The 26,221-nt window shown below is 38.0% G+C and overlaps 1 protein-coding gene across 1 annotated transcript in view; it reads left to right on the top strand.

Annotated features, from left to right (window-relative positions):
- The first annotated feature begins 13,967 nt into the window (after positions 1 to 13,967).
- The window catches only part of LOC140229215 (glutamyl aminopeptidase-like), a 40,298-nt gene continuing 28,044 nt past the window's right edge, over positions 13,968 to 26,221 (top strand). Inside the window, exons 1-3 of the mRNA XM_072309486.1 lie at positions 13,968 to 14,391; positions 19,732 to 19,909; positions 22,517 to 22,613. Coding sequence (XP_072165587.1) covers positions 14,026 to 14,391; positions 19,732 to 19,909; positions 22,517 to 22,613 — 641 coding nt within the window. The 5' untranslated portion in view covers positions 13,968 to 14,025. The remainder of the gene's footprint in view (positions 14,392 to 19,731; positions 19,910 to 22,516; positions 22,614 to 26,221) is intronic.

Raw genomic sequence — 26,221 nt, forward strand, 5'->3', positions numbered from 1 at the left:
GCCTGACCAAGACAATGTTGGCATCTGACTAAAATCAAATGCTATAATTATGTATAGAAGAAGAGTTAATCACAGAAAAAATAAAAGCCAGTATACAACACATGTTTATATCCTTGCCATGTGATTAGATGAATTTGGGCGACATGACATTCTGAAGAATCAGTTATCCCACACTCATTCTTAATGGAAGTGCAATAGACAACTATTCAAACAGGTAAATCAAGCGGACCAACAGTGCAATAGATCAAAGGACACACTGAATTTGTGTATCGCAAAGCAGTGATGCATTCATGCACCCATTTCCACTGCCAGCAAGACCTTAAGCCCGATGTAGCATAAATCTAGGCCTAACTGGATCTGGGAGAAACTGGCTCACAGCTCAGAGATATTTTTTTTTTCCTTCTTTGATGCACTCAAATTCAGTGGAATAAAAGTTGCATGTAGTGACCACTTTCAAGATGAGAATCATGCAGTGCAATACATGACTGAGCTGATATACATGTTCCAGACATGTATGGTAATTCCGGATGTGTATATCTCCAGATGTAATAATTACATTCACTATGTGTGGGACTTTGCAGACTGTTCTTAATACTAATGTATGGGCCGAAATCTCCAAAATGCAATACCAAAATGTAGAAATACTAGGAAATTCACATTTTATCTTAGATTCACAAGGAGATATAGTAGATTTATCGCATGTTTTCACCAGGTAAATTGTTTGAAATGTTCAGTATGCTTTACTTTTTACCATACAATATCAATTATGAGAATCATTTACTGTTTTTCTCTTTGTTGACAACTCGGTCCTGCCAAAAAAAAAAAAAAAAGTACAACAGAGTCACCTACAAATTTGTACTGCTGCATAGTAGTTTTCTCAAACAGCAGCAGTCAATACTGTAATAAAGAACCCAAAGGTTTTCAAGTTTGACATTGACTCTACAGTGGAAATGAAGTGAAGTGGGAGGGCATTACAAGACAAATGTCCTTCCAGAGGCCTGACAAGACAGGTGAATGCAGGTGAATACAAGTATGAATGTGTACAGCCATTGTATGGTGAATCATTAGTATGAATAGTAATTGTGGTGTGCAGATGTGAAAGATGTCAATTATTCCATGACAAAAATCTTGTACGGAATTTCATAATGTGATTTTAGACCTCGATAAAAGATAACTCTTTGAAGAGGGATTAATTCACAATTTTTTGAAATTCATAATTTCCAGGACGGCAAGAGTTCCATATGTACCCCTCATAAAACTGAAAAAAGTGATACGTATTATATTTAAGTAAAATGATTAAATTCAGGTGGCTTTAGGGTTAGGGTTATTAGTCGGAGTTTAGGGTTGGGTCAGGGTTAGGGTTAGGGTTAGGGTTAGGGTAACATTGATGATTGATCTGTGTGTCCTAAAGTCAGTCCTACTCCTAGGGCCCAGGGTAACACAGACCCTGGAGTCCTAGGTTATGGGGGGGGGGGGGGGGTACATATGGAACTCTTTCCACAGCAATGAAAAATAAATGTCCGATGACAGAATAGACTCTCCTACTTTACATACAGTAGAGTAACTGCGTCAGTAAGCGGCCTTGCAGCCGTTCGCGGCAGGTACAACATACACGGTAATATACCGCTAACACTGCATTGCACTGTTACATGCACACTACACATATACTAACACACTAGCAATCAACAAAAACCAACCGATAAAATGGGCACGATCTCTGACGAAAGTGAAATTTTCTCACCTAAATGACAACATATCGCATCCAAAATGAAATTTTCGGTACTTCTTAACATAACAGTTAAGAAACAATGGTCCAAGAAACTTGATTTTTTGTTGTTTTCTCGATGTTCATGGATTTTGAAAACATATCCTCACGTAAAATAGAACTTTCGCGAGCCGATGTGGGCCGCCATTTTTTTCGGAAAGTGGATGTTACCATCGAAAAAAAATGAGAAAAACACGAGAAAGACATCAACAACACCGCCAGAATTGCGATCTTGTTTGCGGCCAATGCATGTGCGCCCACTATTTTCACGTGCTTTCGCAATGGGAATTGGCGCTTACGCAATGTTCGCGAGACATGTGAAGGCGTTCAACTAAAGATCGCGGACCACGCGCGTATTGCATAGGGATTATACATCGTGCCGCAAGCAGAAATACTACGTCGCATATCGCCCTTATCGGCGAAAATTGTGACGGGTTTTGCTCTGGTAAATCATGAAAACTGCGTTGGTCAATGGTAAATTTCTTTTATGAAAACAATTGCGTTAATGAATAATCTTGTCTATGATATATGAAATGGTTGAAAATAATTTGCCTGATTTGTTTACTACACTAGTTGGAAAAACCCCTAACAATGCTTAAACTGCCGCAAACGGGATATTTTACTCTAGCAACTGCGACTATGAATAGTATTCAGTAGGGTAGAAAGATGACAGAAAGACAAGAATACAGAAAGATGATGCTGAACTGAACATCTTTTCAAATAGAAGTGATGCATCACTACACTTTTGACAGTGCAGTACAAGGTGATTACAATTGTGAGCACTCTTACAATTAACACCAACACAAGTCACGACCAGAGTTGTTGAGACATCAGGATTATCACACGATTACCACACAAGCAGTAACGCTACTGCCTGCATATGATTGCCTTATTTCTAACGACGTTTCCTGTTTGCTCTATTAACTCAGTCTCACCAATTAGGCATGTGTCCGTCTGTTTCTGGTACTGTACGTCACGACTGTGGCAGTGGTAAACGAAACGTATTACTATTACACCTTGATGGCTTGAGCTTGAAACTTTAATCACATGTGCCTTTTAAATCTATATTTATAAAAGTACTAACGTTACAAAACTAAAGTCTAAAAATAAAGATAGGAAGTGGATTGTAGATCAAGGTTAGTCTAAGTACGTTAGATCTAGCTCTAGGCCTAAGTAACGACGTTAGTAATCACAGTAGAGCCAGAGCAGAGGGCATATAGTCTAGGCCTAGATAGTAAACTGTTCCTTAGGCTTAGGCTTAGATATGCCTTTACCATGATAAATACCACTCTTTGATACAAAATTGTAGTCGGCCTAGACTAGTCTACATCTACATCTAAGCCTCTAGTGGTACATACATTTTGATACAACTTACAACAAGTGCAGTGCACAGCAGCAGTCAGCCACACTGCATGAGTGCATAAATGCGAATATGTGGGACTACACTAAAAAATACTTGCGGGTTCCAATGCATCAATGCGGTTTCTGCTGATCACAGGAACAGAAAAACAGTACGCTGTACTCGAAAATATAATTATACCAGTAATTCCTTATATCCTCCACTGGTGATAATTCTAATATGTGGTATTGATAAGATTTTCACACTTACTGTAAATTACTGGAGTCCATGTCTGTCATGCCAGTTTTACACGTAGCACGTTCGTCGTCGTAGATCATCATGGAACATGCAGTGGCGACACTACTACACCAGCGGCAGCAACATGTGCACATTTAGTACGGTACGGAACGGGTACGCGTACACGTTCGCTCACTCGCATCATCTAGTTCAAGTTCAAGTTCAAGTTTATTCAAAGTTTCCACAATACAAAAATTACATAAGAACAAGTAACAAGGAATACATTGTTGAATATATGCGATTAAAACAATTTGCAGAATATTTGAATATAAATTGACAATGCATGTAGATGCAGACATATCTATGGTTGGCCAGAACAGCAAAATCGTACAGTCGACATGTATCTCCAAACGATACGTACATCCAAAATACAACAGTACAACATAATTCAATACAACAGATTCCTCTCACATTATTTTGACTGTGTTTCATCTTGTGTATGATTACTTTTTACTCGAGGCAAATATGAAATACTTTTTTTCTGTGCATTTTCTTTCCGGACACATTTCATGACTTGGGTGTCTTGTCAAAAATGTCTGTCAATGGAAAAAATCTCGCAAATTGCTTTGCTAATATTTCATGTTAGGTATGAATACATTGCGAACAACACAAACTTTGAAGAATTTCTATCCGCGAATTTTCTTGCCAGACATATTTCAAGTAAGGGATATCTTTAATTAGAATATCTATGAATTGGAGACTTCTCGCATATTGCTTTGGTAATCTTTCACATGGGTTATGATTACTTTATTCATGACAAAAATATGAAAGATTTCTGTCGGCACGTTTTCTCACCAGACGCATTTCATGCCTTGGCTGTCTCATCAAAATATCTCTTAATCGGATTTCTTTTTTCGCAAAGGGTCTAGGGCAATTGCCTCTAAGGGCAATTCTCCCATACCCTTCCTCTGATCTTAACCCTAATCCTAATCCTGAACCTAATCCCAACCCCAACCCAAACTCTAACCCTAATCCTAATCTTTACTCTAACCGTATCACTAACCAGTATTTAGCGGGGGGGGGGGGGGGTTAATTGCCCTGATAGTACGTGATACGCTTACAAATTGTTTTATTGTTTGGTTATAATTTATTTTATATGGGTTACGAATACACTCTTCACAATGAAATCATCAAAGATTCCTATTGGCGCTTTTTCCATAGCTAATGATATTATTTCATGACTTTCCATGTCTCATTAAAATATTTCTCGCACATTGATTTTGTTTGATGAAATTTCATAAGGGCTTTGAACGCATTGTCCATGACGCATAATTATGTCCATCTGGATATGTTTTCGCCAGACATATTTCATGAAATGGATGTCTTATTAGAATTATCACTCAGTTGGACATTCATCGCATATTGCTTTGATGATATTTAATAAATTGGAGTGTGAATGAGCTGTCCAAAATACAATTATGAAAGATTTCTATCTGCCCATTTTCTTTTATTCAATAGCCAGACATACCTCATGAAAGGAATATCTTATCAGAATATCTGTCAATCGGAAATTTCTCGCATATTGCTTTGGTCATGTTTCACATGGATTATGACTACTTTATCCACAATAAAAATATGAAAGATTTTTGTCTGCGTGTTTTCTCGCTAGACACCTTTCATGCAAGAAATATCTGTTTGAGAGATATTTTGATGAGACAATGCAAGTCATGACATAGATTATATCTGGCGAGAAAAATGCGCAGAGTTATATGTTTGCGTTGTCTACAAGGTACCCCATACGAGATAATTATCATCAAAAGATTATTTAGAGAAATTTGGTGAGACATCCAAGTTTTAACATTTATGTCAGGCGAGAAGATGCGCATACAGAAATCTTCGATTATGAGCATTGTGGACAATCTTTTCCTACCTCATGTGAAATCTTATTAAAGCAATATGCAGAAAATGTCATATCGAGTGATATTTTGAAAAGAAATTCAAGTCACGAAATGTGTCTGGCGAGAAAACCTTTCATATTTGCGTTGTGAACAAAGCAATCATATCCCATGTGACACATGATCAAAGCAATACGTGAGTAATTTCCGACAGATAAATATTTTGAAAGACATCTTTATGTTATAAGATTTAAAAAAAAAACACCCCCAAAAATATGGTGTTGCAAATGCTAGAATTTATCATTGTTTGGGCCACTTATACAAGGCATGAAATAATAATAATACTTGATTTTGAAAAGGGGAATTTGAGTTTGATTTTGATTTGATTTATTTCTGCTTAATTCCGTTACATCAGATATGATTATGTACATGTCGAATTCGAATTTGAATTCGAATGGTATTTCTACAACATACCTGTGTTGTGTGTCAAGACTCCTCTGTTTGTCTTGTCTGACTTCGAGAAATGATTGGGTATAAAACGCGGCTTCTAATTAGACCGCTGCATTACCAAACAATGCGATATTTATTGAGAACATAATTGCACATTTTGGTAAATTACCAAAATGTGCAATTTACCAAAATGTGCCGATAGTGCACCTATACCTGACGGGATCAACTGTTATCATAATGTGCAGTTAAAAGTGGATTTGTCTGCACATTTTGGACAATCTGCATTCTTTTGGTAACTGAACTAAAAACCAATGGATGGGCTTGAGAGTTATTATACGGTCAAGGAGTTATAGGTGATATGGTCCTGCAGTAAAGACGCAGGCAAGACACGTTTTAGCTCACCCGAGCCGAAGGCTTGAGTGAGCTATTGCGATCGCTTTTCGTCCGCCGTCCGTCGTCCGTCGTACGTCGTGCGTCGTGCGTCGTGCATAAACTGTTTACATTTTCATCTTCTCTTCCCGAACCGGTGGGCAGATTTCAACCAAACTTGGTGGGAATCATGCTTAGGGGGTAAGGACCTAAAGTTGTTCATGTGGAGTATGTGGCCCCCAGGGGGCCCAGGGGGAGGGCCCCCAAGGGAAAAGGGGGTAAACTTTAAAAATGTTCTTCTCCAAACCCCAAAGCAGTACAGTCGAGATATGTTGTATGTACATACCTTTATGAAGAATGTAGTTTGTTGTTATGGCACATTAATTTTTGGTAACTGCACATTTTGGTAATTTACGAAAATGTGCAATTTACCAAAATGTGTTGTAACATGTCACGGCACATTTTGGTAATTTACCAAAATGTGCAATTCACCAAAATGTGTTGTAACATGTCACGGCATATTTTGGTAACTGCACCGCGTCAGAGTTTTAAACTGTAAAGAATAAAACTGCCACGGCAGTCCAACTGCTAATGAAGAACCTTGTATGCCGTAATAAAACGGGGTGAATGCAACAAAACACGACTGCGCGTATACATGGGCGTCACCAGGGGGGGGGGGGGGGGGGATGCGTTGGGTGCGAACGAACCCCCCTTCACATCCTTTAAAAAAAAAAAAAAAAAACTTCAGTCTGCGAGCGACCTCAACGCCGGACGCTAAATAATCATTCTTTTCTATTTTTTTTTTTTTTTTTTTTTATTGTGCACCAGGGACAAAACAAAAAATCGTGGTCAAAAGCAATTCGCACCCAATCCGCTGGTAAAAAAAAAAAAAAAAAAAAAAAAGACTTACCAAAATAGTAATTCAAGGGTTATAAACTGCTTTTGAATGAAAGGGTGATCAAGAAATAAGATATTTTCTATGATTTCTTTTAACCATAGTGAAAAATAGGTATATAGTGTGAAACATTGTTCAAAAAGCCCGGAGCCGACAACAGATTGTGATTCAGCGTGATTCCTGGTTGGCATTCTGCATACAATCAGGATGTGCGCAGTGTACTCAGAACATCCGAAGGGCAAAAAGAGTCGCTACAATGTTGCGCAATGTGATGTAGAATGTATACACCTTTGTGCCTTACGCTTCTGTTATATCAAAGCTAGATCTTTGATTTTGCAGTGTTGCTTTACATACTATTCTATATAAAAATGTCTTGCAATGCCAATAAAAAGACTTGACGTGGGCTAATTCCTAACTTTTGCATGTATATAATACACACACAAACAAACACGAGGGGATGCTTTAAAGTGCAGATTTTGGACATCCTTCCCCCGCTTGGTCACTTCAACGCCACCTCGCTGGTCATGTACCTCCCCCAGTCATGAACATAAACCGACATCCTTGACTACTAGTGGCGGATCCAGGGGGAGGGGCCCACCGGGCGTCCCCCCCCCCCCTCTTAATTTCCAAAGAGAAAAAATAAAGCTTCAAACGGCAATTTTTTGACTGTAAAATGTCAAAATTTTCAAGCTCGCTCGCTCCTCCCGCTCGCATTTAGTCGTAATGCCATTCTCCTGAAGTTGCTGCCAGTATATTGCCGGCAGTTGCGCCCGGTGCGCCCCCCCCCCTTAATTTCCAAAGCGAAAAAAATATAGCTGCAAACAGCAGTTTGGGGACTGTAAAATGTCACAATTTTCAAGCTCGCTCGCTCCGCTCGCTAGCATTTAAACTATTCTGATATTGCTGCCAGAAATTGCCATAAAGACACCAGTTGCGCCCGGTGCGTCCTCCTTAATTTCGAAAGCAAAAAAAGATATAGCTTCAAACGGCAGTTTTTGGACTGTATATTGTCAAAATTTTCAATCATTCATTTAATCTTTATGCAATTCTTCTGATGTTACTGCCAGTAATTGTCAGCAGTTGCGCCCGGTGCGCCCCCCCCCCCTTACTTCCCAAAGCGAAAAAAATATAGCTACAAACAGCAGTTTTTTACCGTAAAATGTCAAAATAATAAAGCTCGCTCTCTTCGCTCGCTCGCAGTGAATCGTTATGCACCTGATGTCGCTGCCAGTAATTGCCAGCAGTTGCGCCCGATGCCCCCCCCCCCCCCTTAATTTCCACAGAGAAAAAATATGGCTAATATAAGAACGGCAGTTTTTGGACTGTAAAATGTAAAATTTTCAAGCTCGCTCTCTTCGCTCGCTCGCATCTGATCGTTATGCTCTCCTGATATTGCTGCCAGTAATTGCCAGCAGTTGCGCCCGATGCGCGCCCCCCTTAAATTCCAAAGCGAAAAATATAGCTACAAACGGCAGTTTGTTTGGGGTTTTTTCTGTAAAATGTCAAAATTTTCAAGCTCGCTCGCTTCGCGCGCTCGCATGTAATCGTTATGCCATTCTCCTGATATTGCTGCCAGTAATTTGTCGTTTCACACCGTCATTCTATAATCCATTTATAGGGGGGACAACCTCCTCCCTTGCTCGTTCCGCTTGCTCGGGCTCGGTCACGTTCATGACATCAGATTAAGAATTATTACTAGAAGTTTATCTAAATTATGCCATTTACAGGCAAATTGTTCAATAACAATTTCTTTCAAAATGTACTGATAACTTAAACAAGTGAGACTGTTTCAAGTCGATAAAACACGCAAAGAAACTTGCATCAAATTGCACTATTTACAACATCAAAATACAAAAAGTGCTCACCGTGGGAGGGGGACACTCCTCCCACATCCTCCCCCACGCTCACTCCTATCGCTAAGTTGCTTGGCCGCGTTCATGACATCAGCGTAAGAATCAATACAAGAAGTTTATTGAAATGATGTAGTTTATAGGCACATTGTTCAACAACAATTTCCATCAAAATGTACTGCTACATTGAACATCAAGTGGGACAGTTTCAAGTCGATAAAAACACGCAAGAAAAAGCCTGCGTCAAATAAATTGCACCATTAAATTACAACATCAAAATGCAAAAAGTTGTCACCGTGGGAGGAGGGGGGGGGGGGGGACAACAGGCATTTCCACACCCTCCCCCCCCCCCCTGCTTGCTCCCTCGCATACTAACACCCCCCCCCCCCCCCTCTCCAAGATGAAATCCTAGCTACGCCGGTGCCCTTTCCCCGCTTGGTTTCCCCCCAAAACAGTAAAAGTCTAGGGATTGGGAGAGCTTCCTATATTCCAAATGTCTGTCCAAAAACTCGTTATTAAAGTGTCAAAACGCACCCCCCTTGAAAAAAAGCTGGTGACGCCCCTGGTATATCATGCCGTAACAAACTATGGGCGGTTGGTAGTGGAACGCGACGGAAAATATTGTGTAGTCTAGTCTGACCAGACGCCTTGATGGCGTCTATAGCTACATGTTCATCGGATGGAGGACTGGAACAAACAAGACTAGAGGGAAAAATACAGGAGAACATTCCATCTATACCCACAGGCGCATTACGGGCAAATGGGGCAGCGACTGCCCAGGCCGCCGGGAACATGGTGTCCATCAACGCAGCATTAGGTTCGTTAATTCCGAAACACACACGTTTCCTGTAGGACCTATATCTAGAGGTTCGTTAATCTGAAAATGGGTAATAAGGTTGGTTATTCCAAAGGTTCGTTAAGGTGAAAATAGAATATCGTTATTCCGAAGGTCCGTCAATCCGAAAATGAAATAAAAAAAATTGAATAATCTGTGTTTCTCCCCTCCCCCTTCTCTCTCTCTCTCTCTCTCTCTCTCTCTCTTAAGTGACCTCGTATATTACAATTAATTGTTTCTACGTCATACATGGAACATCCTGATGATGACGTGGAGGAGAAGAGTGCCATACAGAGGAGGGAAGATTTTCAGCAACAACAATTAGGCCTGCTCTGATTACGATTGTATTCCAGTTCGTCAGTATTAGGATGTATCGTGCGTACTTAATTGTTCATATTTTCATACATGTCTGTGGCGTATTTGCGTGTCTTCATTGCGTACTAGCCTAGTATCCCCCCACCTTTGAAATAAAAACACAAAAACACTTGGTCTACAACCACAAAATTGTGCTTTTTTCCCTTGAGATTATAAAGTTACTAGTAGTGGTGTGAACGACCTTAAATCCTGTGACAATTAAAGGACAGCCAACAATTAGAAATGCAATGTTTTTGTTTTAAATAACCTACTCATGCCTGGTTGGGTGTATTACGTGGTGTTTTATTGTTTGCAGTCATTTTTTCCAATTCATACAACCATAATCATATCACAGAGATCACAGTATTGGTGCCAAGGTAATAGAGCAGGTACAGTTATCATTATAATTATTGTGTTACTATCATGTATGTATATTTTCTCTTGTTTTGTACGTCGTTGACAAGGTAAAAGAACTTGTGCTATCATTTCTGATGCAATGTTAATACATTAGAAGTGTAAAATAAATTGAAATTGAAATTGAAATAATAGTCTATGAGAAAAGTGCTGCCCGTGTTGATTTTTCTTTATCATCAACCAGAAGATTCACAATGTTCAGTTCTGCAAATATAAGTGAAGGAAAATGAACTCAACATCTCAAGTATTTTGAGGTCATGTCAAATCCGTTTCGTTTCCATGACAACAGAAATATGAGCAAGCCCTGACTCCCGCTGGTTCCCTCGATCCCTCAAATAAAAATGGGTTCTACATTCGTACAGCAGGTGCAGATTGCGTTGTTGGTTGCCGGATTCTCTCTCCCTCTCTCTCTCAATAATTTTCTAATTGCAATTTACGAGTCCATATATATATATATATATATATATATATATATATATATATATATATATATCAATTAGATCTATTTTTGCTGCAATTTCATCTTAAAGTGCGAGTCTCGACCATATCAGAATGGATTGGATTTTCCCCTGATAAGAGTACTAAAGGGTCCACAGTATTGCAGATTTAAAAAAAAAAGACTTACATACTTACAAGTTATTGTTTTTTATCTGCAATATGGCGAAGACTACTCTTATCACAGAAAAAAAAATAATGTACCAACTCCTTGAACCTTGCTCAGATTAATTCATAATTAACTGAGATAAATGATATAATTTGACCTCCATATAACGAACTTCTAACAAGCATAATCGTAGAGTTGAAAAATCAAGTAACACTTTATGATGTCATTTTATTACATAACATGAATTTAGATCTCTTGTTTGTCAATGTTTCCAATAAAAAAAAAAAAACATGTTGTCCGTCCTAAGTGATTTTCAAGAAAATTTCAATATCGTTATTATTTATTTTCAAAACACAGGCATATGGTGTGTGCGATTAGGCTCGACCGTCAACTTTCTTTAATCACACATAATGATTGACGCACATTCTTAGCAAACATGTGACAGAAATAACAGTTCGTTTTCCTGCTCATCTTCAAACTGTTGTATAATTTCCGTAGAAAGCAGACTGATGATGCACATCATGGTTCAAATTGTTTCTGAACTAAATATACTGATTTATATCATCCAGCGCAAATACTTTCGTATAATAGGTTTGAATGGGTTGCTGTTCACAGTTAGACACTTTCTTTTCTCTCTCTCTCTCTCTCTGAGCGCGTGCATGTGTGTGTGCGTGTGTGTGTGTCTATGGTAGAATACACGAAAGACATCTGCGTTTGATAAATTGAAAATATTTGAATCATTGTTGTTCGAGTTAACCTACAGGGCCCAAATGCAGTATTCGAAAAGACGGGAAAACTGTGTTTCCTTTTAGACAGTCTAGCAAAATGTCCTTGTCAAAGAGATATTCATATTGAAGTTTGCCGCTATTCAAGTGATGAGGACAGCATAAAAACACAAACCCTATATATTTTCTGATATCGATGCAATGAAAATGAACCCAACACACCAAGTCTTCAACACGCACTTTGCCTAGTTTGTGTTTTGGTAAATGAGCTGGCCAAACTACTTTGAAAATATCAAGTCTTCAGTTATTGTTCACTGTTCATCAACCTACATGCGATTATACTGTATTTTTAAAGGGAGTAACTGCAAGAATTCAGTCAATATACATCAATATACCATACAGACTTTCGATATGCCTCTTTGGATAAAGGGGTTTTTAGATACTCCGATACTCCGAGGCTAAGAATAAAATGACACTCTCCCAATCTTTCCCGGCTATGTAGGTCGCTCAGGCAGCAATAACGTAATTTATTTAGTTGGGATTTTTCTTGCAACCAAAATGATTTACGAAAGTATCGGGTTTTTTTTCTAACGTTCACAGTACAAAAAAAAAAAAAAAAAAAAAAAATATATATATATATATATATATATATATATGGTTCATTAATCCGAAACTGAAATAGGGTAGATGTCAGTCCGTAAATTAGAGAAGTTCCTTGATTCCAAAATAAACAGGGTTCGTTAATCCAAATCTGAAATACAGTTAGTTAACACGAACAAACGGTGATTATCAACAAAGATTGGACACATATTTTATAGAATGTACAGTTTTGTTCCAAGAACCTGCTGCTGTCACATTGTTTCACCATTTATATCAAAGATCAAGAAATTGTAAGATTGGAAGTCAGGATAAACGAATGAATAGACTGCTAGATGAAAATACAAATAGATAGAATTGAATAACTTATACAATAGATGGTTATATAGATAAACACGATCGATTACAAAATAAACTACAACTGTCGTCCTTAGGACATAATAAATTATGGTATAAGTTTGAAATTGATAGTCAAAGAGCTTTTTGAGATAATCTCTACACAAGATTTGAGGAGAAATAAAGAATAAAGGAAAAACAGAATCAGAAGGTGATCTGAGAGGATACTAGCTCGGATCACCTAATGATCGGGTAAACACATAATGTCTATTATATAGGCAAGGATATTTTGGCAAGATATCCTCCAAGGACTGGATATTAGATCAGTCGTTTATGAGCTTATTCTATGAATTTAATCTCAACAAATATCAAGCCATACTAGAATTCTACCCGGAGACACTTCCATTATGCCGAAACTGTACAAACTTGACATAAATCACTTCAGTCAAATGCATCATTATAGAGAAACATTAGGTTGGTAAAACTGTTTTTATTTCCATTATTGACGACTAATAACCTTAAGTTGTTACGAAAACTGTTCCACGGAACAGCCATTAGGAAACCTCGGTCCATTTCAAGATAACGAATGAGTAAAACAATCCATGTACTGCTATGCTTATATAGTATGATTTATACGAGTTAAACAACTACATAGATGATGTCAGCCGTGGCATGACCCCAGGGCATGACGTAAAAGAAGTTAAACATTTTCGGAGGGTACGTGGAGGGGAGGGGGTTTGGTGTCTGGAAAAGATCCATGCCTCGTTGAAAAATAAAGGGGTAAAGAAATGATAATTTATGCTGAAGAATGCCGCTGGGAGAACAAAGAGATTGTACGTATAGGCCTATAAGAACAATCTCCAAGTAGGAGATAAACCTGCGGAGTAACCATACAGCTTGTGTTTAGGGTAGGACTTTAACATGGCTTTTGACCCAATGCTTGGAAATAATATCAGTCCCAAATCACTAATTTAGACCACTGGCTGAATCGTAAACCGGCATATAAGGGGCGTATCAGCGAGATTACTCTGATAACAGTGGCAATATTACTGTTTGTTGAAGGATTGATTACGGAAGACATGTATCAAAGCAGTTGAAACCAAGTGTCTTGCCAAGTAGGCCTGTATACCTCCTTGTAGAAACCAAGGAGCTTCAATATCGCGAAACATCGGAAAGGGGAGGTTTGTGCGTGCGTCCAGAAACGCGCCGCTATCAGCATCTTGAATCAACAGTGCGGCGACAATAGTCGAGCGCGGAGTCCTGGCTGTGAACGAAGAGACCGCATTCACTTGTTATTGAATCGACAACCGATGCATAACTGAGTTCTTGTGGGAAAAGAGAGACAATCACAGGAATAATTATGATCGAGGATGACTTTTATCGGAAAAGTGGTGGCTACTTCCTCCGCCGCAGTCAGCTGATTGCTGCTGGAGTACTCGTTGCGTGCCTCTGCCTGATGGTCGGGCTGCTCTGTGGCCTCCTGCCCCAGTCACAGACATGCGAGGTGGAGGCGGGGGACGAGGTCCTTGTCGTCAATGGAGATGGCATGGATGAGGCTGGTTCTCCTAAATGGGACCAAATCCCCAAAGACACACCGGTAGAGAAGGCCAACACCGACGAATGGGAGAATTTACGGTTACCGGAAAATCTTATCCCCCATCACTACCACCTGAGGTTGCACCCAAATCTGACCACAGAGGACTTCACTGGTCACGTAGAAATCGAGGTTCGTTCCAAGCCCCTATTTTCAACTTTAGAAACTATTAGACAAAGTCAATATCTAAACAAGAACTTCTCTTAGCAACGAGAAGACAAATATTGTGGAGAGGACAGTAAACGATGACGTCATGGCTATCGTTAATGATTATGTTGTAATATTATTGTTTGTCTATTTCCCGAGATAGTCGATAATACACCCCGAAGATCATCTTATTTTGCACGCATGCTCACCAAGCAGTAATATGAAAATAATTACCAACAAACGAAAACTATACCTCCTAACGGACAATTACGAAAGAGGATTGATGAACGATATAATAGTCAGATGAAAACAGAAAAATTACGTTGAATTAAAGGAGAAATGACAGAGAAATCTTGATGAAAAGAAGCTACAAAATTCCAATCATATACCAGTCTCCAATGCCTTAACTCGTAAGCCAAAGTTTCTTTCTGCTTGAGTCCACTACGCCGTCAGGAGTCCTGAGGAGTATCAATGTATGTTTTACTGTCACGACAACCTTAACAGGCAAAAGTAAACCTGATGTTACCCTTCCCCTCCTGGATTCACTAGGTGACTGTGTCTGATTATGCACGCCTGAAACTGTTTTTGAGCAGTCCTTGACTATACATCGACTGACTATGAGATTTCTTGGCCTTCCTTCAAAAGCGGAAGTGAAATAATTTCCCAAAGCCTGAAACATCCCCTGGATCCTTCACTTACTCACGTTAAAGGGGTTAAAGGGATTTACTGCACGCGCAAAATTATTAGCAGAGCACATCATAATGAGGTCTAATATCATTCTGTTCAAAAGTTGATGACTTCTGCGTGCGGTTGATGTATACATGTGCCATTTTCGCTGAAAATACGAAAACCGGCTGTCACAGTAGTGGAACGATATACAGAAAAATAGAAAGAATTGCACAAAATTATTAAAGATAATGAAAAGGACACATGCTCTCTACGTGAACTGAAATAGGATGATAATCCCTCCTTCTTACATGCTCGTGTTTTCCATGACGCAAGAAATACGAAAACATGGGATCGATCTCGTCTATATGTTTGATTGAAACAAACAAAGAAGAAATCTAGTCATCATTTTCTTTCTTGTAAGGCTGTGTTGCAAGAGTTATATGAACAGACATGAAGTTTATGTTTACACCTGTGAAGAATATTCCACCTGTTTGCAGCATTAATCGTCTCCCACCCATCACACTACACTTTGATAGCTGTCATCTTGCGAGAAAGGATTAAGGAGGATTCAGTGCCCTGGAAGGGAAATTGATGCTGAGTCATTCCACAACTACCTGTCGTACAGTTTCAGCCTGTAAACAGCATTCTTGTGTCATGGAGGTTTGTCCCTTTCCCCCTCTGTGAAGAAACAGTCTTTCAAAAATGGCCTCGTTATGTTCGCAAGGTCAATTGCCGAGTTTGATTTTCAGTGTGAAAAATTGTTGTTGAAAGGGTTTATTATAATTATAATTTGATTTATAATTTAACAAGTGTGAATTTGTGTGTGTGTATAATTCGGGTTGTTTTCCAAACAACGTTCAGATCCGTGCACACGCATTTGCAGCGCTTCAAGAAACTGATACTAGTAATAGAGTCCATTGTGACGTAATGCGCCCCTGCAACAGCCCCTGCAACTGTTTAAGGAAGAAATCCACTCCAAAATGTTATCATTTTCTTATATAATAAAGAGAAAAAAATCTGTGCAGAACAGTGAAAAAATGATAGGAAATAAGGAATATGATATTTTGAAATTTCACAATTTTCGGAAACACTTCCTGACCAGTCGGTATGAATATCGAAATCAGCAATTTGATTATAACATGCACTCACTTTTTTTATTCATTACATTAACGGAAATGACAAAAATCTCATGTTTCAGCTGTATGAAAAATAAAACTTTCATTAAACAATCATAAATGAAAAAGAACAAATGTTAACTTTAATATAATACTAGCATTTTGTACGGGAATACATGCCTTTACCTGTAAAAGCTAAAAATTACAATTTTCCGAATTTCATATGTAAAATACATGAAGAATTGTTGCGGCACGATATCATCAACTCGCTCATTTGAATATTCGTAAGGACTGGTCAAGAAATGTTTTTCGAAGAAATGTGACATTTCAAAGTGTCATATCTTCCTCATGTCATATCTGTAGGGATATTTCCTCCCTTCTTGTAGAGTTTATTTATTTTTGGGGAGGATTTCTTCTGTAAAAAAGGACAATTATGACCAGTGTGCCTCGGCCAATCAGCTTGGTGTAATTGGGGCCACGGCTCTACGAAGATAACCACAAACATCGATTCAAACGCTCCCCTATTTATCAGCGGAATATTTCTGAATATTTTCTGATACTTCCTTAAAGAACGTTGTCTTGATAAACGTGATTACACACCCACCCACACACACACACACACACACACACATTCTATGGTCCAAAGTAGGCCTATCCTCCTGAACCTCACAGACCATTTCACCATAATATAAACAGACACTGACTGACACGACACCCGAGAAATCTTATCTGACACTTGACCTTTTCTCTTATAGGAATGATACCTTTTAACCCGGGATAAGGGTATAGTTTAAATTACAGTGCCACCGATTTCAAGCTGTGTAGGCGTACATATGGGGCGGGCCAATGACACTAAGCATTGCAGATGGCTTCATAGCGCTTTCTTAAATTTTCGATGAGATATTGCTTATCTGTACCAAATCCCAGAGTCATTGGTCGTATACAGACGCATTCGGTTTGGGCGATATGTTTATATCTATCTATTTCACCCATACTATTCGGTGATTCTTTTGAGGCTTAAGTATGCCTAACAATACAATTAATTTCATACACTGACATAGCAATGCTCCTTACTCATTGTATAGCCCATTGAATCATCTTTTCTTCTAATGTTGAAAGCCCCCTACAGTTATGACTGATGTAAGTGTTTTAAAACCCAACTGATTTATGGGAAATGATCAGATGATTATCGCTGAGGAATGAGGTAGACATTCCAATACTCATTATAGATATATAAAGTGAAATGCAACAGTTTTCATAATATTTAAAACAAAGAATTTCAAAAAAGTCACTGGGCCAAACATTTAAGATGTTTCGAAAATGGCATCAGTGTCAGAAAACAATAATGTTCCAAATAAAACATATGAACATATTTTATGCCCATGTACGTGTTAAGTCACTGATAATATCAGTCAGATGCATTATATAGGACACAGATGTTAATTTAGTCACGAGACAATCCCTGCATTACAACATAAACCAATATGTGGCTAAAAAACGGGGATGAAACGACCATGAATTGTTGTGATTATATAGTATTGCATACAGAGAAAAGTAAAAGATACCACATGATATTCAAGCAAAGCCAATTAAAACTAGTTTCTATTTTTCTAATGCCATCTTTTGTTTCTTTCGTGATAATGAGGATCAAGGGAGATTTTGCAGCATCAAAATGGTTTATCTTGTAATTTGTTATAGTTAGTTATAGCTAACTTTCCTCTCCAAAATCTAATACAAATCTGTGATAATGGAAAGCCAATGGATGCCTTCATCATGATAATTCACTCGATTAAAGGCTGGTATAGTACTGGTTGAGGTAAGAATTCAGTTAACTTTTTACAAGATACTTAGAAACCACTTCATGAAACGTTGAAAAGCATACAATTCTAAGAGAAATTCAAACATTATTTGATGAAAATTGGTTTTGAAGTGGCTGAGATATCCAAAAACAAAGTAAAACAAAGTGATTTGAATAAAAGGTGGGTCCCACTTTTTATTAGGATTACTTTTTTTGGATATCTCAGCCATTTCACAACCATTTTTCATCAAATAAACTCTGAATTCCTCTTAGAATTAGATGCTCTTTCATATTTCATAAGAAGTTTCTCATTATCTCAAAAACTCTTCATCAAAATACGTTGGAAACATCAAGCCCCATCGCAACCGAAACAGTACCATCCCTTTAAACTCTTTAACTCAATACTAATTGCCAATTGCAGGAGGAACTTCGCAAACTTCGGCTATCGCTGAGTAGCAACTGGTGTTACCTTTGCCTGGTCACGAGAAGGCTTTATTTAGCAAACAGGAGGAGTTGCAAATAAAGATTAAACTTCTTATCTTTCACCTCCTTTTATCTTATTCAAGACTGTTTGCATTCACATTTGAGTGTTTTGATGTGTGTAAAGGACAAAAGCTTTCTGGGCACGATGGCACGATGGGTTATAATTCAATTGGCAATTGCTTGCTCACAAAGTGGATCACAATGCATTAAAGAAAATGAGACTTGCACACGTTCTCACTATTTGTCCCCGGTATTTGTCAGAAATTTAGAAATCAAAAACACAGTTATGACTGGTAAGAAAAGAATGAATTGTGCTCTTAACCAGTGGCTGTAGAACCGTCCCTTTTTTGTCATTTTTTAATCATTTGGTAGAGAATATTTTCCTCTTCTTTTGAAGTTTATTTATTTGTGGGGTAGATTTCTTCTTTAAAAGGCAATTCCAGTGCAGCTGAAAGTTAATCTGAAAAGAAGGAATGAAAACGTCTTGGCACAAAGATGAAAATTATATCTAAATTGGATGAAAATTGACGAAGCTATATATGACATTTTGAATTTTCGCTAATTTTTCAGGAAACAGTTCTTTAACAGTTAATATGAATATGCAAGTAGTAAAGAAATTACCTAATGATGCTTATCCCCTCACAACTTGCCATATACATTGCACCTACAATTTTGAAATGTCCAGTTTTTCATTCAAACGTAATTACGCCCCAGTCTAAAACCCAGATTATATCCAACGGATTATTGTTCTGAAGTTCTTCAAGAAGAAATAACATGTTCTATACTTCAATAATAGAAACACTGACTTTTTATTATTTTTTTTTTTTTGGCACAATTAATGGAAACTTGTAAGGTGATGCTCACTCATTTGCGTATTAATATTCATGTCAACTGTACGGGAACTGTTCTGCAGAAATTAGCAAAACTTCACAATTTCATAACTTCCCCAATCATTTTCCCGATTTTAATCAAATTTCCACTGTTGAACTTGTAAGATTTTACTCTTACTTGTTAGACTAAATCATTACTGTACTGGAAGTTCCTTTTAGTGCACTGAAGCCAAGCACCTGGATTGAATAACTTTGACCTGTTGTGATGTTTGAAGATGGTTCAAGTAGGCCTACTGCTTATCTTTGTATGCAATTACGACATATCGAGTGGATAGATATCTTACCTGAAGTGGAAAAGAAAAAAACAAAAAACGCTACTACAACAGCAAACGTATATCTGCACTATATTTCTTTCTTTTATTTTATCTAGGTCGAAGTTACTGGAAATACACCTGTCATGTACCCACGCCTCCACATCAAAGCGATGAGAACTTACAATGTCAAAATTATCGATGAGAATGGAATTGACCAGCCGCAAGATGCTGATCCATTTTTCTATGAGCCCAACGAATTTCTTGTCATTCCACTGACGAACGGCCTGAACATAGGTAATGAACTACTGTATGCCATGACTAGTTATCCTGACAGCTATCCTGACAGCTGTACGTTAATTCATATCCCTATCCTTTCATTAAGCCATTTTAATTCCTACCCATACTAATATATTCTTTTCTTTTAAATCTCAGATGGAAGAGGGTATCTGACTCATGAGCATAGAGAATATCGACGTGTTTTGCAATGCCCTTGAAATGCCTAATGAAAGTACATTATGAATGAGACCGTTTGTTAACGTTGTTACGGCGAGCAAGCTTTACGTTGGTTTACGTGTCACTGAAGGGCGAAATACAATCAAGAAACTGGCTCATGTCCACAGAGTTAGTATGTGAACAACAATGTGAACAAGCATTATAGTTTAAATCGTGCATTATTTTTTCAATCAAATCGACTTTTGATAAACCTGAGAGAGATTTCAAATCTGAGATATCTAAATCAGTCTAGAGGCCTTATCCAAGCAAGCCTTCGTAATGTGTACACAAATCAAACTGACCAGACTGACCCAGGGAGCAAAGATCGAGCTCATCAAATTCAGGGGGCTGGGTGAAGGGGGGTCTTCTGACACTGTCTTCTGAAGTTCTCTTGTTGGCTTTCTGCGTACATTTACCCTATAAATGTATAGACATTATGTGAATGTGACTATACGGAGGCTTACATACGGTCTCACCCCTCAAAAAATAAAAAATAAATAAATAAATAAAGAATGCGTAGATAATGGACACTGGGAAAATGGCTTAATCACGATCGCAGATAGCATATTGTGGTTTATTTGGGATCGATAGTTGAAAGAGTTTAATCGTCTGTGTAAGGCCGCGTAAACAAATAATGGAGACCAGCACCTCTGGATATTCTCGTTACTGCACTGCCTGTCGCAATCCAATTGCTAAGAAAATTGTCACTATTTTACTGTATGTTCTATGTTCATCATTATCATATTGCAAAGACTTTTCTTGGTGATTATCTGAGAATGACTTTAAAAAATATATATTGAATTGTTTTGAAAATATTTTTGGTAGTGTTTATTATTTCTTTTACCATACACGCATTGATCATAGTAAAGAAAAATAATGAAGATAAAAACAGGTTCCATATCAACGATTATCTGAGTTGAACTTTATTGGCTCAGAATACATTTATATACACAGGCCCTAGATTCTGGAATTCATTAAGCTGCGAAATAACAAATTCTCCATCTTTGTATTCTTTTAAGCGGAAGTTGAAATCTTTTCTGTTAAACCCTCTCTGATGTTTCGTTTTCATTAGCTAAGTCTCATCAACCACAGGGTTCATCATCCAACCATCAATCAATTAATCTCCGAATTCATTATAATGAAAATAGCCATTATAATCTTAGCACGGCTGTGTGCAGTCACCAGCTGTTCGAAGCACCTCTTCAATTCCCTGTTTCGTTTCCTTAATCAGCGTGTAGGCATTCTCTTTTTTCCTTTTTTTTCCTTTCATTTTTCCATCCATTCTGTCTAGTCGTGTCATGTTGGTGTGTGTCTCCTGATTTGTTCCGTCTTGTGATTATTATATTTGTGCTAAGTATATGCAAATAAGTATTTCATTAGATTTTCCTTTGAGTGGTTCACAATCTACAAGCTTGCTTTTTAGTGGACCTCTCAATTCTTTTTTTTTTTCCTCAACTGAAACATAACCTTGTATTATTTTTGCAAGTATGCATGCATTATACATGTGTGACACGGGTATGTTGGAGAACATACAGTTGCTCTAGTCTGAGTTCAAGTTCCCTCCTTGGTAAACTCTTTTTTTTTTTCCTGATGAAAAGGCCACCAAGCGACCACCTTCGCACCCGGCGTTTGTTTGATAAACAAATCCCTTTCTTACCTGAGAGCTGAATGAACATCATCTGGCGTGGGTCAGCACAAGTTCTTCACTTTGCAGAACTGTGTTGATCAAGCAAGATGTGTTCTCCCCTTGCTCTCTATACAGGTGTTTTATCTCGCAAGGTTAGGGACCTGTTCTTGGATCGTCACCCCTTTTTCTTCTTTTTTGCTGAGTGAACGCCCCCCTGCATCCCCTTACCCACAAGTAGGCTACGACTATCATATAGGAGCAAGTGCGCTGTTAGCTGTCGCGTTTGCAACGAAACACGGGCGTTACATATAACTTTATTTGTATCATTTGATATAATTTGCAAAGTTGTATGTATACGTTTGTGATATAATTCCTAATTTATACTGTGTTGTGTTCTGTTGGAAAAAAGAGAAGAATGAAAATAAATGAATTGCATTGAATTGAATTGAATATTAGGCTCAATTTCTAAGGCCTTTGCAAATGTGAATATTCTGTTTCTTTCCCGTGACTATGTGTAATAATGACAATGGTAGAGGTAGTATGATGAAGGAAATAACACATGGTAATGGTAAGAGTAATAGTAGTTCTCATACTAAATCCTTCACTGCTGCTACTCTCAAACCCAGGCTCGGAAAATAAGGATTCATCATCAATATCATCATCTTCATCGTGCTATTGAAAACCTATTCGACCGTGTTTAGTCACTACAGCGCCCCAAGTGTTATTGCAATTATGCAAGTTAATGTTGTCAAATCTCTACTGATTTCACTGATTTCTCCCAGGCAATTACAGAATAATCATCGATTTCTACGGTCTGTTGAATGAGACCATAGTGGGATTTTACAAGAGTGTCTACCAGGACGCTGACGGTACGGACAGGTGAGTTTGATCATTGTCCCTACCACAAGGTGCTTTCATTTTGAAACATGTGATTATTACACAGTCATGTATGGCAATATTTAAAGTGTGTATGTCAATATGGATAGATGTATGCATACATATTTTACCCCCCCCCCCCTCCACACACACACACACTGTATGACTCTTGTTATAACGAAGTGATTTCAGTGGTGCCAAGAAGTTTGTTATATCGGCGAGAGCCCTTTTCTAATAATGTAAAAGAACAAACTGGTACTGCATTTTTCGCGAATAAAGCGTAAGTTTATTCGACTCAAATTTTCGGCGTCCCACGCCTTCTTCAGGAGTCTTGACAATGACGGTATCAAAACAAAGCAAAACAGAAATTAGTTGAATTTTTGTTGTGACTGTACCATAGAGATGAAGGAAACAGGGTCTCCCTTTCCAGCACCCGTACTGCGTACCGCAGCGCGGTGCGGGGATGCGTCCGCTCTATCGATTGATGAGGATCTGCATGTGTGAACAGTGCACCCCACGTTATCGTATGCAAAGTCCAGATCTTTTCTAGAAACAGACACCTCCTAATCCTACTTTTAGAATAGGGAGATAAACCTCCCATCACTTGGTAGGGTAACCTTCAGAAAGGATAGAAGAGAGATAATTATATGATACAGGGAAGTGCAAAGTATTATGTCTAGTTGTCTAGCTTATATAACGCTACTGAAAGCATGTAATGGGCCTTCCTAACTGCATGACTTTTTTTTTTTTATTCTTCTGATTCTGGGATGGCCAAGAGGTTCAAAATGGAAACAAAATCAAGATCTGTTTTTTGTGATTTCTTTTTCATTTGTTTGTTTGTTTGTTTGTTTGTTTTTGGAAAGAGTTTAAAGAGTCTCGTAATCAACTAATTATAAATCGTCCCTTCGTGCAAATGTTTCGTGTTGACTATAAGTGGACTGTGTTATTTTTTTTCACGCAACTTCAACTAATCAAGCGCTCTATTTAACATACTGACTATTTGTGTGTGTGTGTGTGTGTGTGTGTGTGTGTGTGTGTGTGTGTGTGTGTGTGTGTGTTCGTGAGAGAGTTGTGCTGTATGTCATCTGGCGTATTATACCATTGATTGGGTACATAGTGTGTGATACTACTGTTGCCGATAAATACTAAGAAATAAGATTCCCGCACCAAGCACGTCAACTATACCAGAACCTCTTCATTGGATACATAAAAAGCTCGAAGTACCCTTAACTAGTTCAAATTCACTGCAACGAATTAACATTATCATATCACCTTAAACATTTGTTTTAAAAAAATCAAGCAAACAAACAAACAAACAAACGTTGTAATCGTCTGCCCATCTCAATGTGACGACTGCAAATTCAGCCATGCATAAAAACTCATAGTCACACGGTGAAGATAGAATTGTTGGATATAATCAGGATACCTTTCCTATTTCATTAGTAGACGATCTTGCAGATCCTCGTCATGAAGTGTATTGACCATACTAAGGGATAAGGGAAAGTAATGATGATGAACAGAACACTATACATCATTATTTGATATTTTGAAGTTCTGCATCTTTCCACAAATTGGTCACATCCAGATATGCTAATTAGCTGGAATGATGATGTCATCAACTAACGCCCTTCCCAATGGTTTGTGGGCAATGCTGTAAGTGCTAGATTATTGCAGCACAATTATTATATAATAATTATATAGAAAGATGTCTCAAAGAATATAAACATTATGTTTTGATTCCGTGTGTGAAAAACAACAAACAAAGATACAAATCAGTGAATGTACGCATGTTAATGGCAGACTTTTAGGCCATGGCGTATTCACTATCGCTGTTGCCTGAAAACAGTCATGATAGTGTCAATTTGAAATGCCTCAACTTTCCTAACTTTTTAGGTCAGATAACGGTGATTATGCCTACCGCTGCGAACTTTACTCTTTGAATATTATCAACACCAACTCAAGAATGATGCGGAATCACGTTTGGCACTTTAATAGTACTAGTAGTAACAATATATATATATATATATATATATATATATATATATATATATACCTCAACTTCTCATTTCTCTTCACTGGATGCATACAAAGCCTAAAGAGTGAACATACAAGTAGGCCCTACTAACATTCAAAAAAGAATTACCAGGCAGTATAGCACTGAGTTGAGCACAACAAAGCCAGGTGTTCAAGCGTTCCGAAGTCTTACGGTAGGAAGAAGAGTATTGATGTGGAGGAATTTCAGAGCGCAAACAGTGAGGCTTAACTGATTTGAATGACAACAACCAACACAGCAGCAAAAGGCACATAAACAAGATACAGGGAAATTTCAGTGGACTTACACAATGTAATTATTCAATAAATTCTGTCTTAATTTGTATAATATACATGTATATAAAATCTTTAAAAAAAACCCACAAAACTGGAACAATGTTCATGCTGTATTCACCAACGGTTTATTTCTGTGTGCAGAAATAAACCGTAGGTGAATACAGCATGAACTTTGTTCCAGTTTTGTTTTTTATCTTATCATTTCGCCGAAACACGTGGACAATGTACTCTATATATAATACATATATATACATATATATATATATATATATATATATATATATATATATATATATATTTCATATACACATATACGTATACGTTGTGTCGCCTCAATGAATAGGTCTTTGCTCTATTTTAGGTGTATAAACGATTATTCACCTGCTGGTCAGCTGCCATCGTTTCGTGAAAGTCAAGGTCACGTCTAGTTCGGTTGGTTTTGGGATCATTGATTTTCAGTCGATCGATCAGCAAGATGTGACTAAAATTTAGCGTTAATCATGCAAAGTACACAGGCCGTAATCAAGAAATTATTTGTATGTCATGGTAATTACTCAAAGACAACAGGCTCTGGTGCCGTCAACATTTGCTCACTGGTCGTCCCCCTCCCTTCTACCGTTTCATGATAAACGATGTAAAATATTAAGCGTATTGAGGCAGAGGAATTGAAGTTTAAAATGTGATGTGTCGCCTCCACTAATTCATATCCCATCGATCGTGTCGAAATTAACTGAAGCTAGCCTAGATAGTTAGACATCACTTTCGGTGATATTGCAACTCAATTTTATCATTTACTTGTTCTGTTTTAAACAGAGTTCTGAACATAACAGAAGACCTCTTTAACTTTTGCAGTGTGCTGTATTTTGTCATGTTAGGGAAAATTGTGCGTTCATGTATGTGTGTGTGTGTGTGTGTGTGTGTGTGTGCGTGGGTGTGTGTGTGCGTCTACACTTATTGCTCCGTCTGAGTATGTCATAAAATAATAATATTAGATTCTAAGTGACGACTTAAGCAGTAAGTAATGCAGATTATATGATCTCACCGTGGTGGCTGTATGGCTATCTCTTTGTGCTCGCAAGTTGATAAGGTTATTAAGGAACGTGATCGAATAGTTAATAACGACTTTTATACCATAATATCTTAACCAAAGGGTGTCCAGTCACCCTTTGACAAAGGGCTACACCCATCGTCATGGGCTGTGAGTGACTGCTTTTTAAATAGTCAAACTCATCAGAAATCGAGGCGCTTAGTTTCCTTGATTGCTAATTACACCTTCCCTGTTG

Source organism: Diadema setosum, chromosome 5, assembly GCF_964275005.1.
Source record: "Diadema setosum chromosome 5, eeDiaSeto1, whole genome shotgun sequence".
NCBI lineage: Eukaryota > Metazoa > Echinodermata > Echinoidea > Diadematoida > Diadematidae > Diadema > Diadema setosum.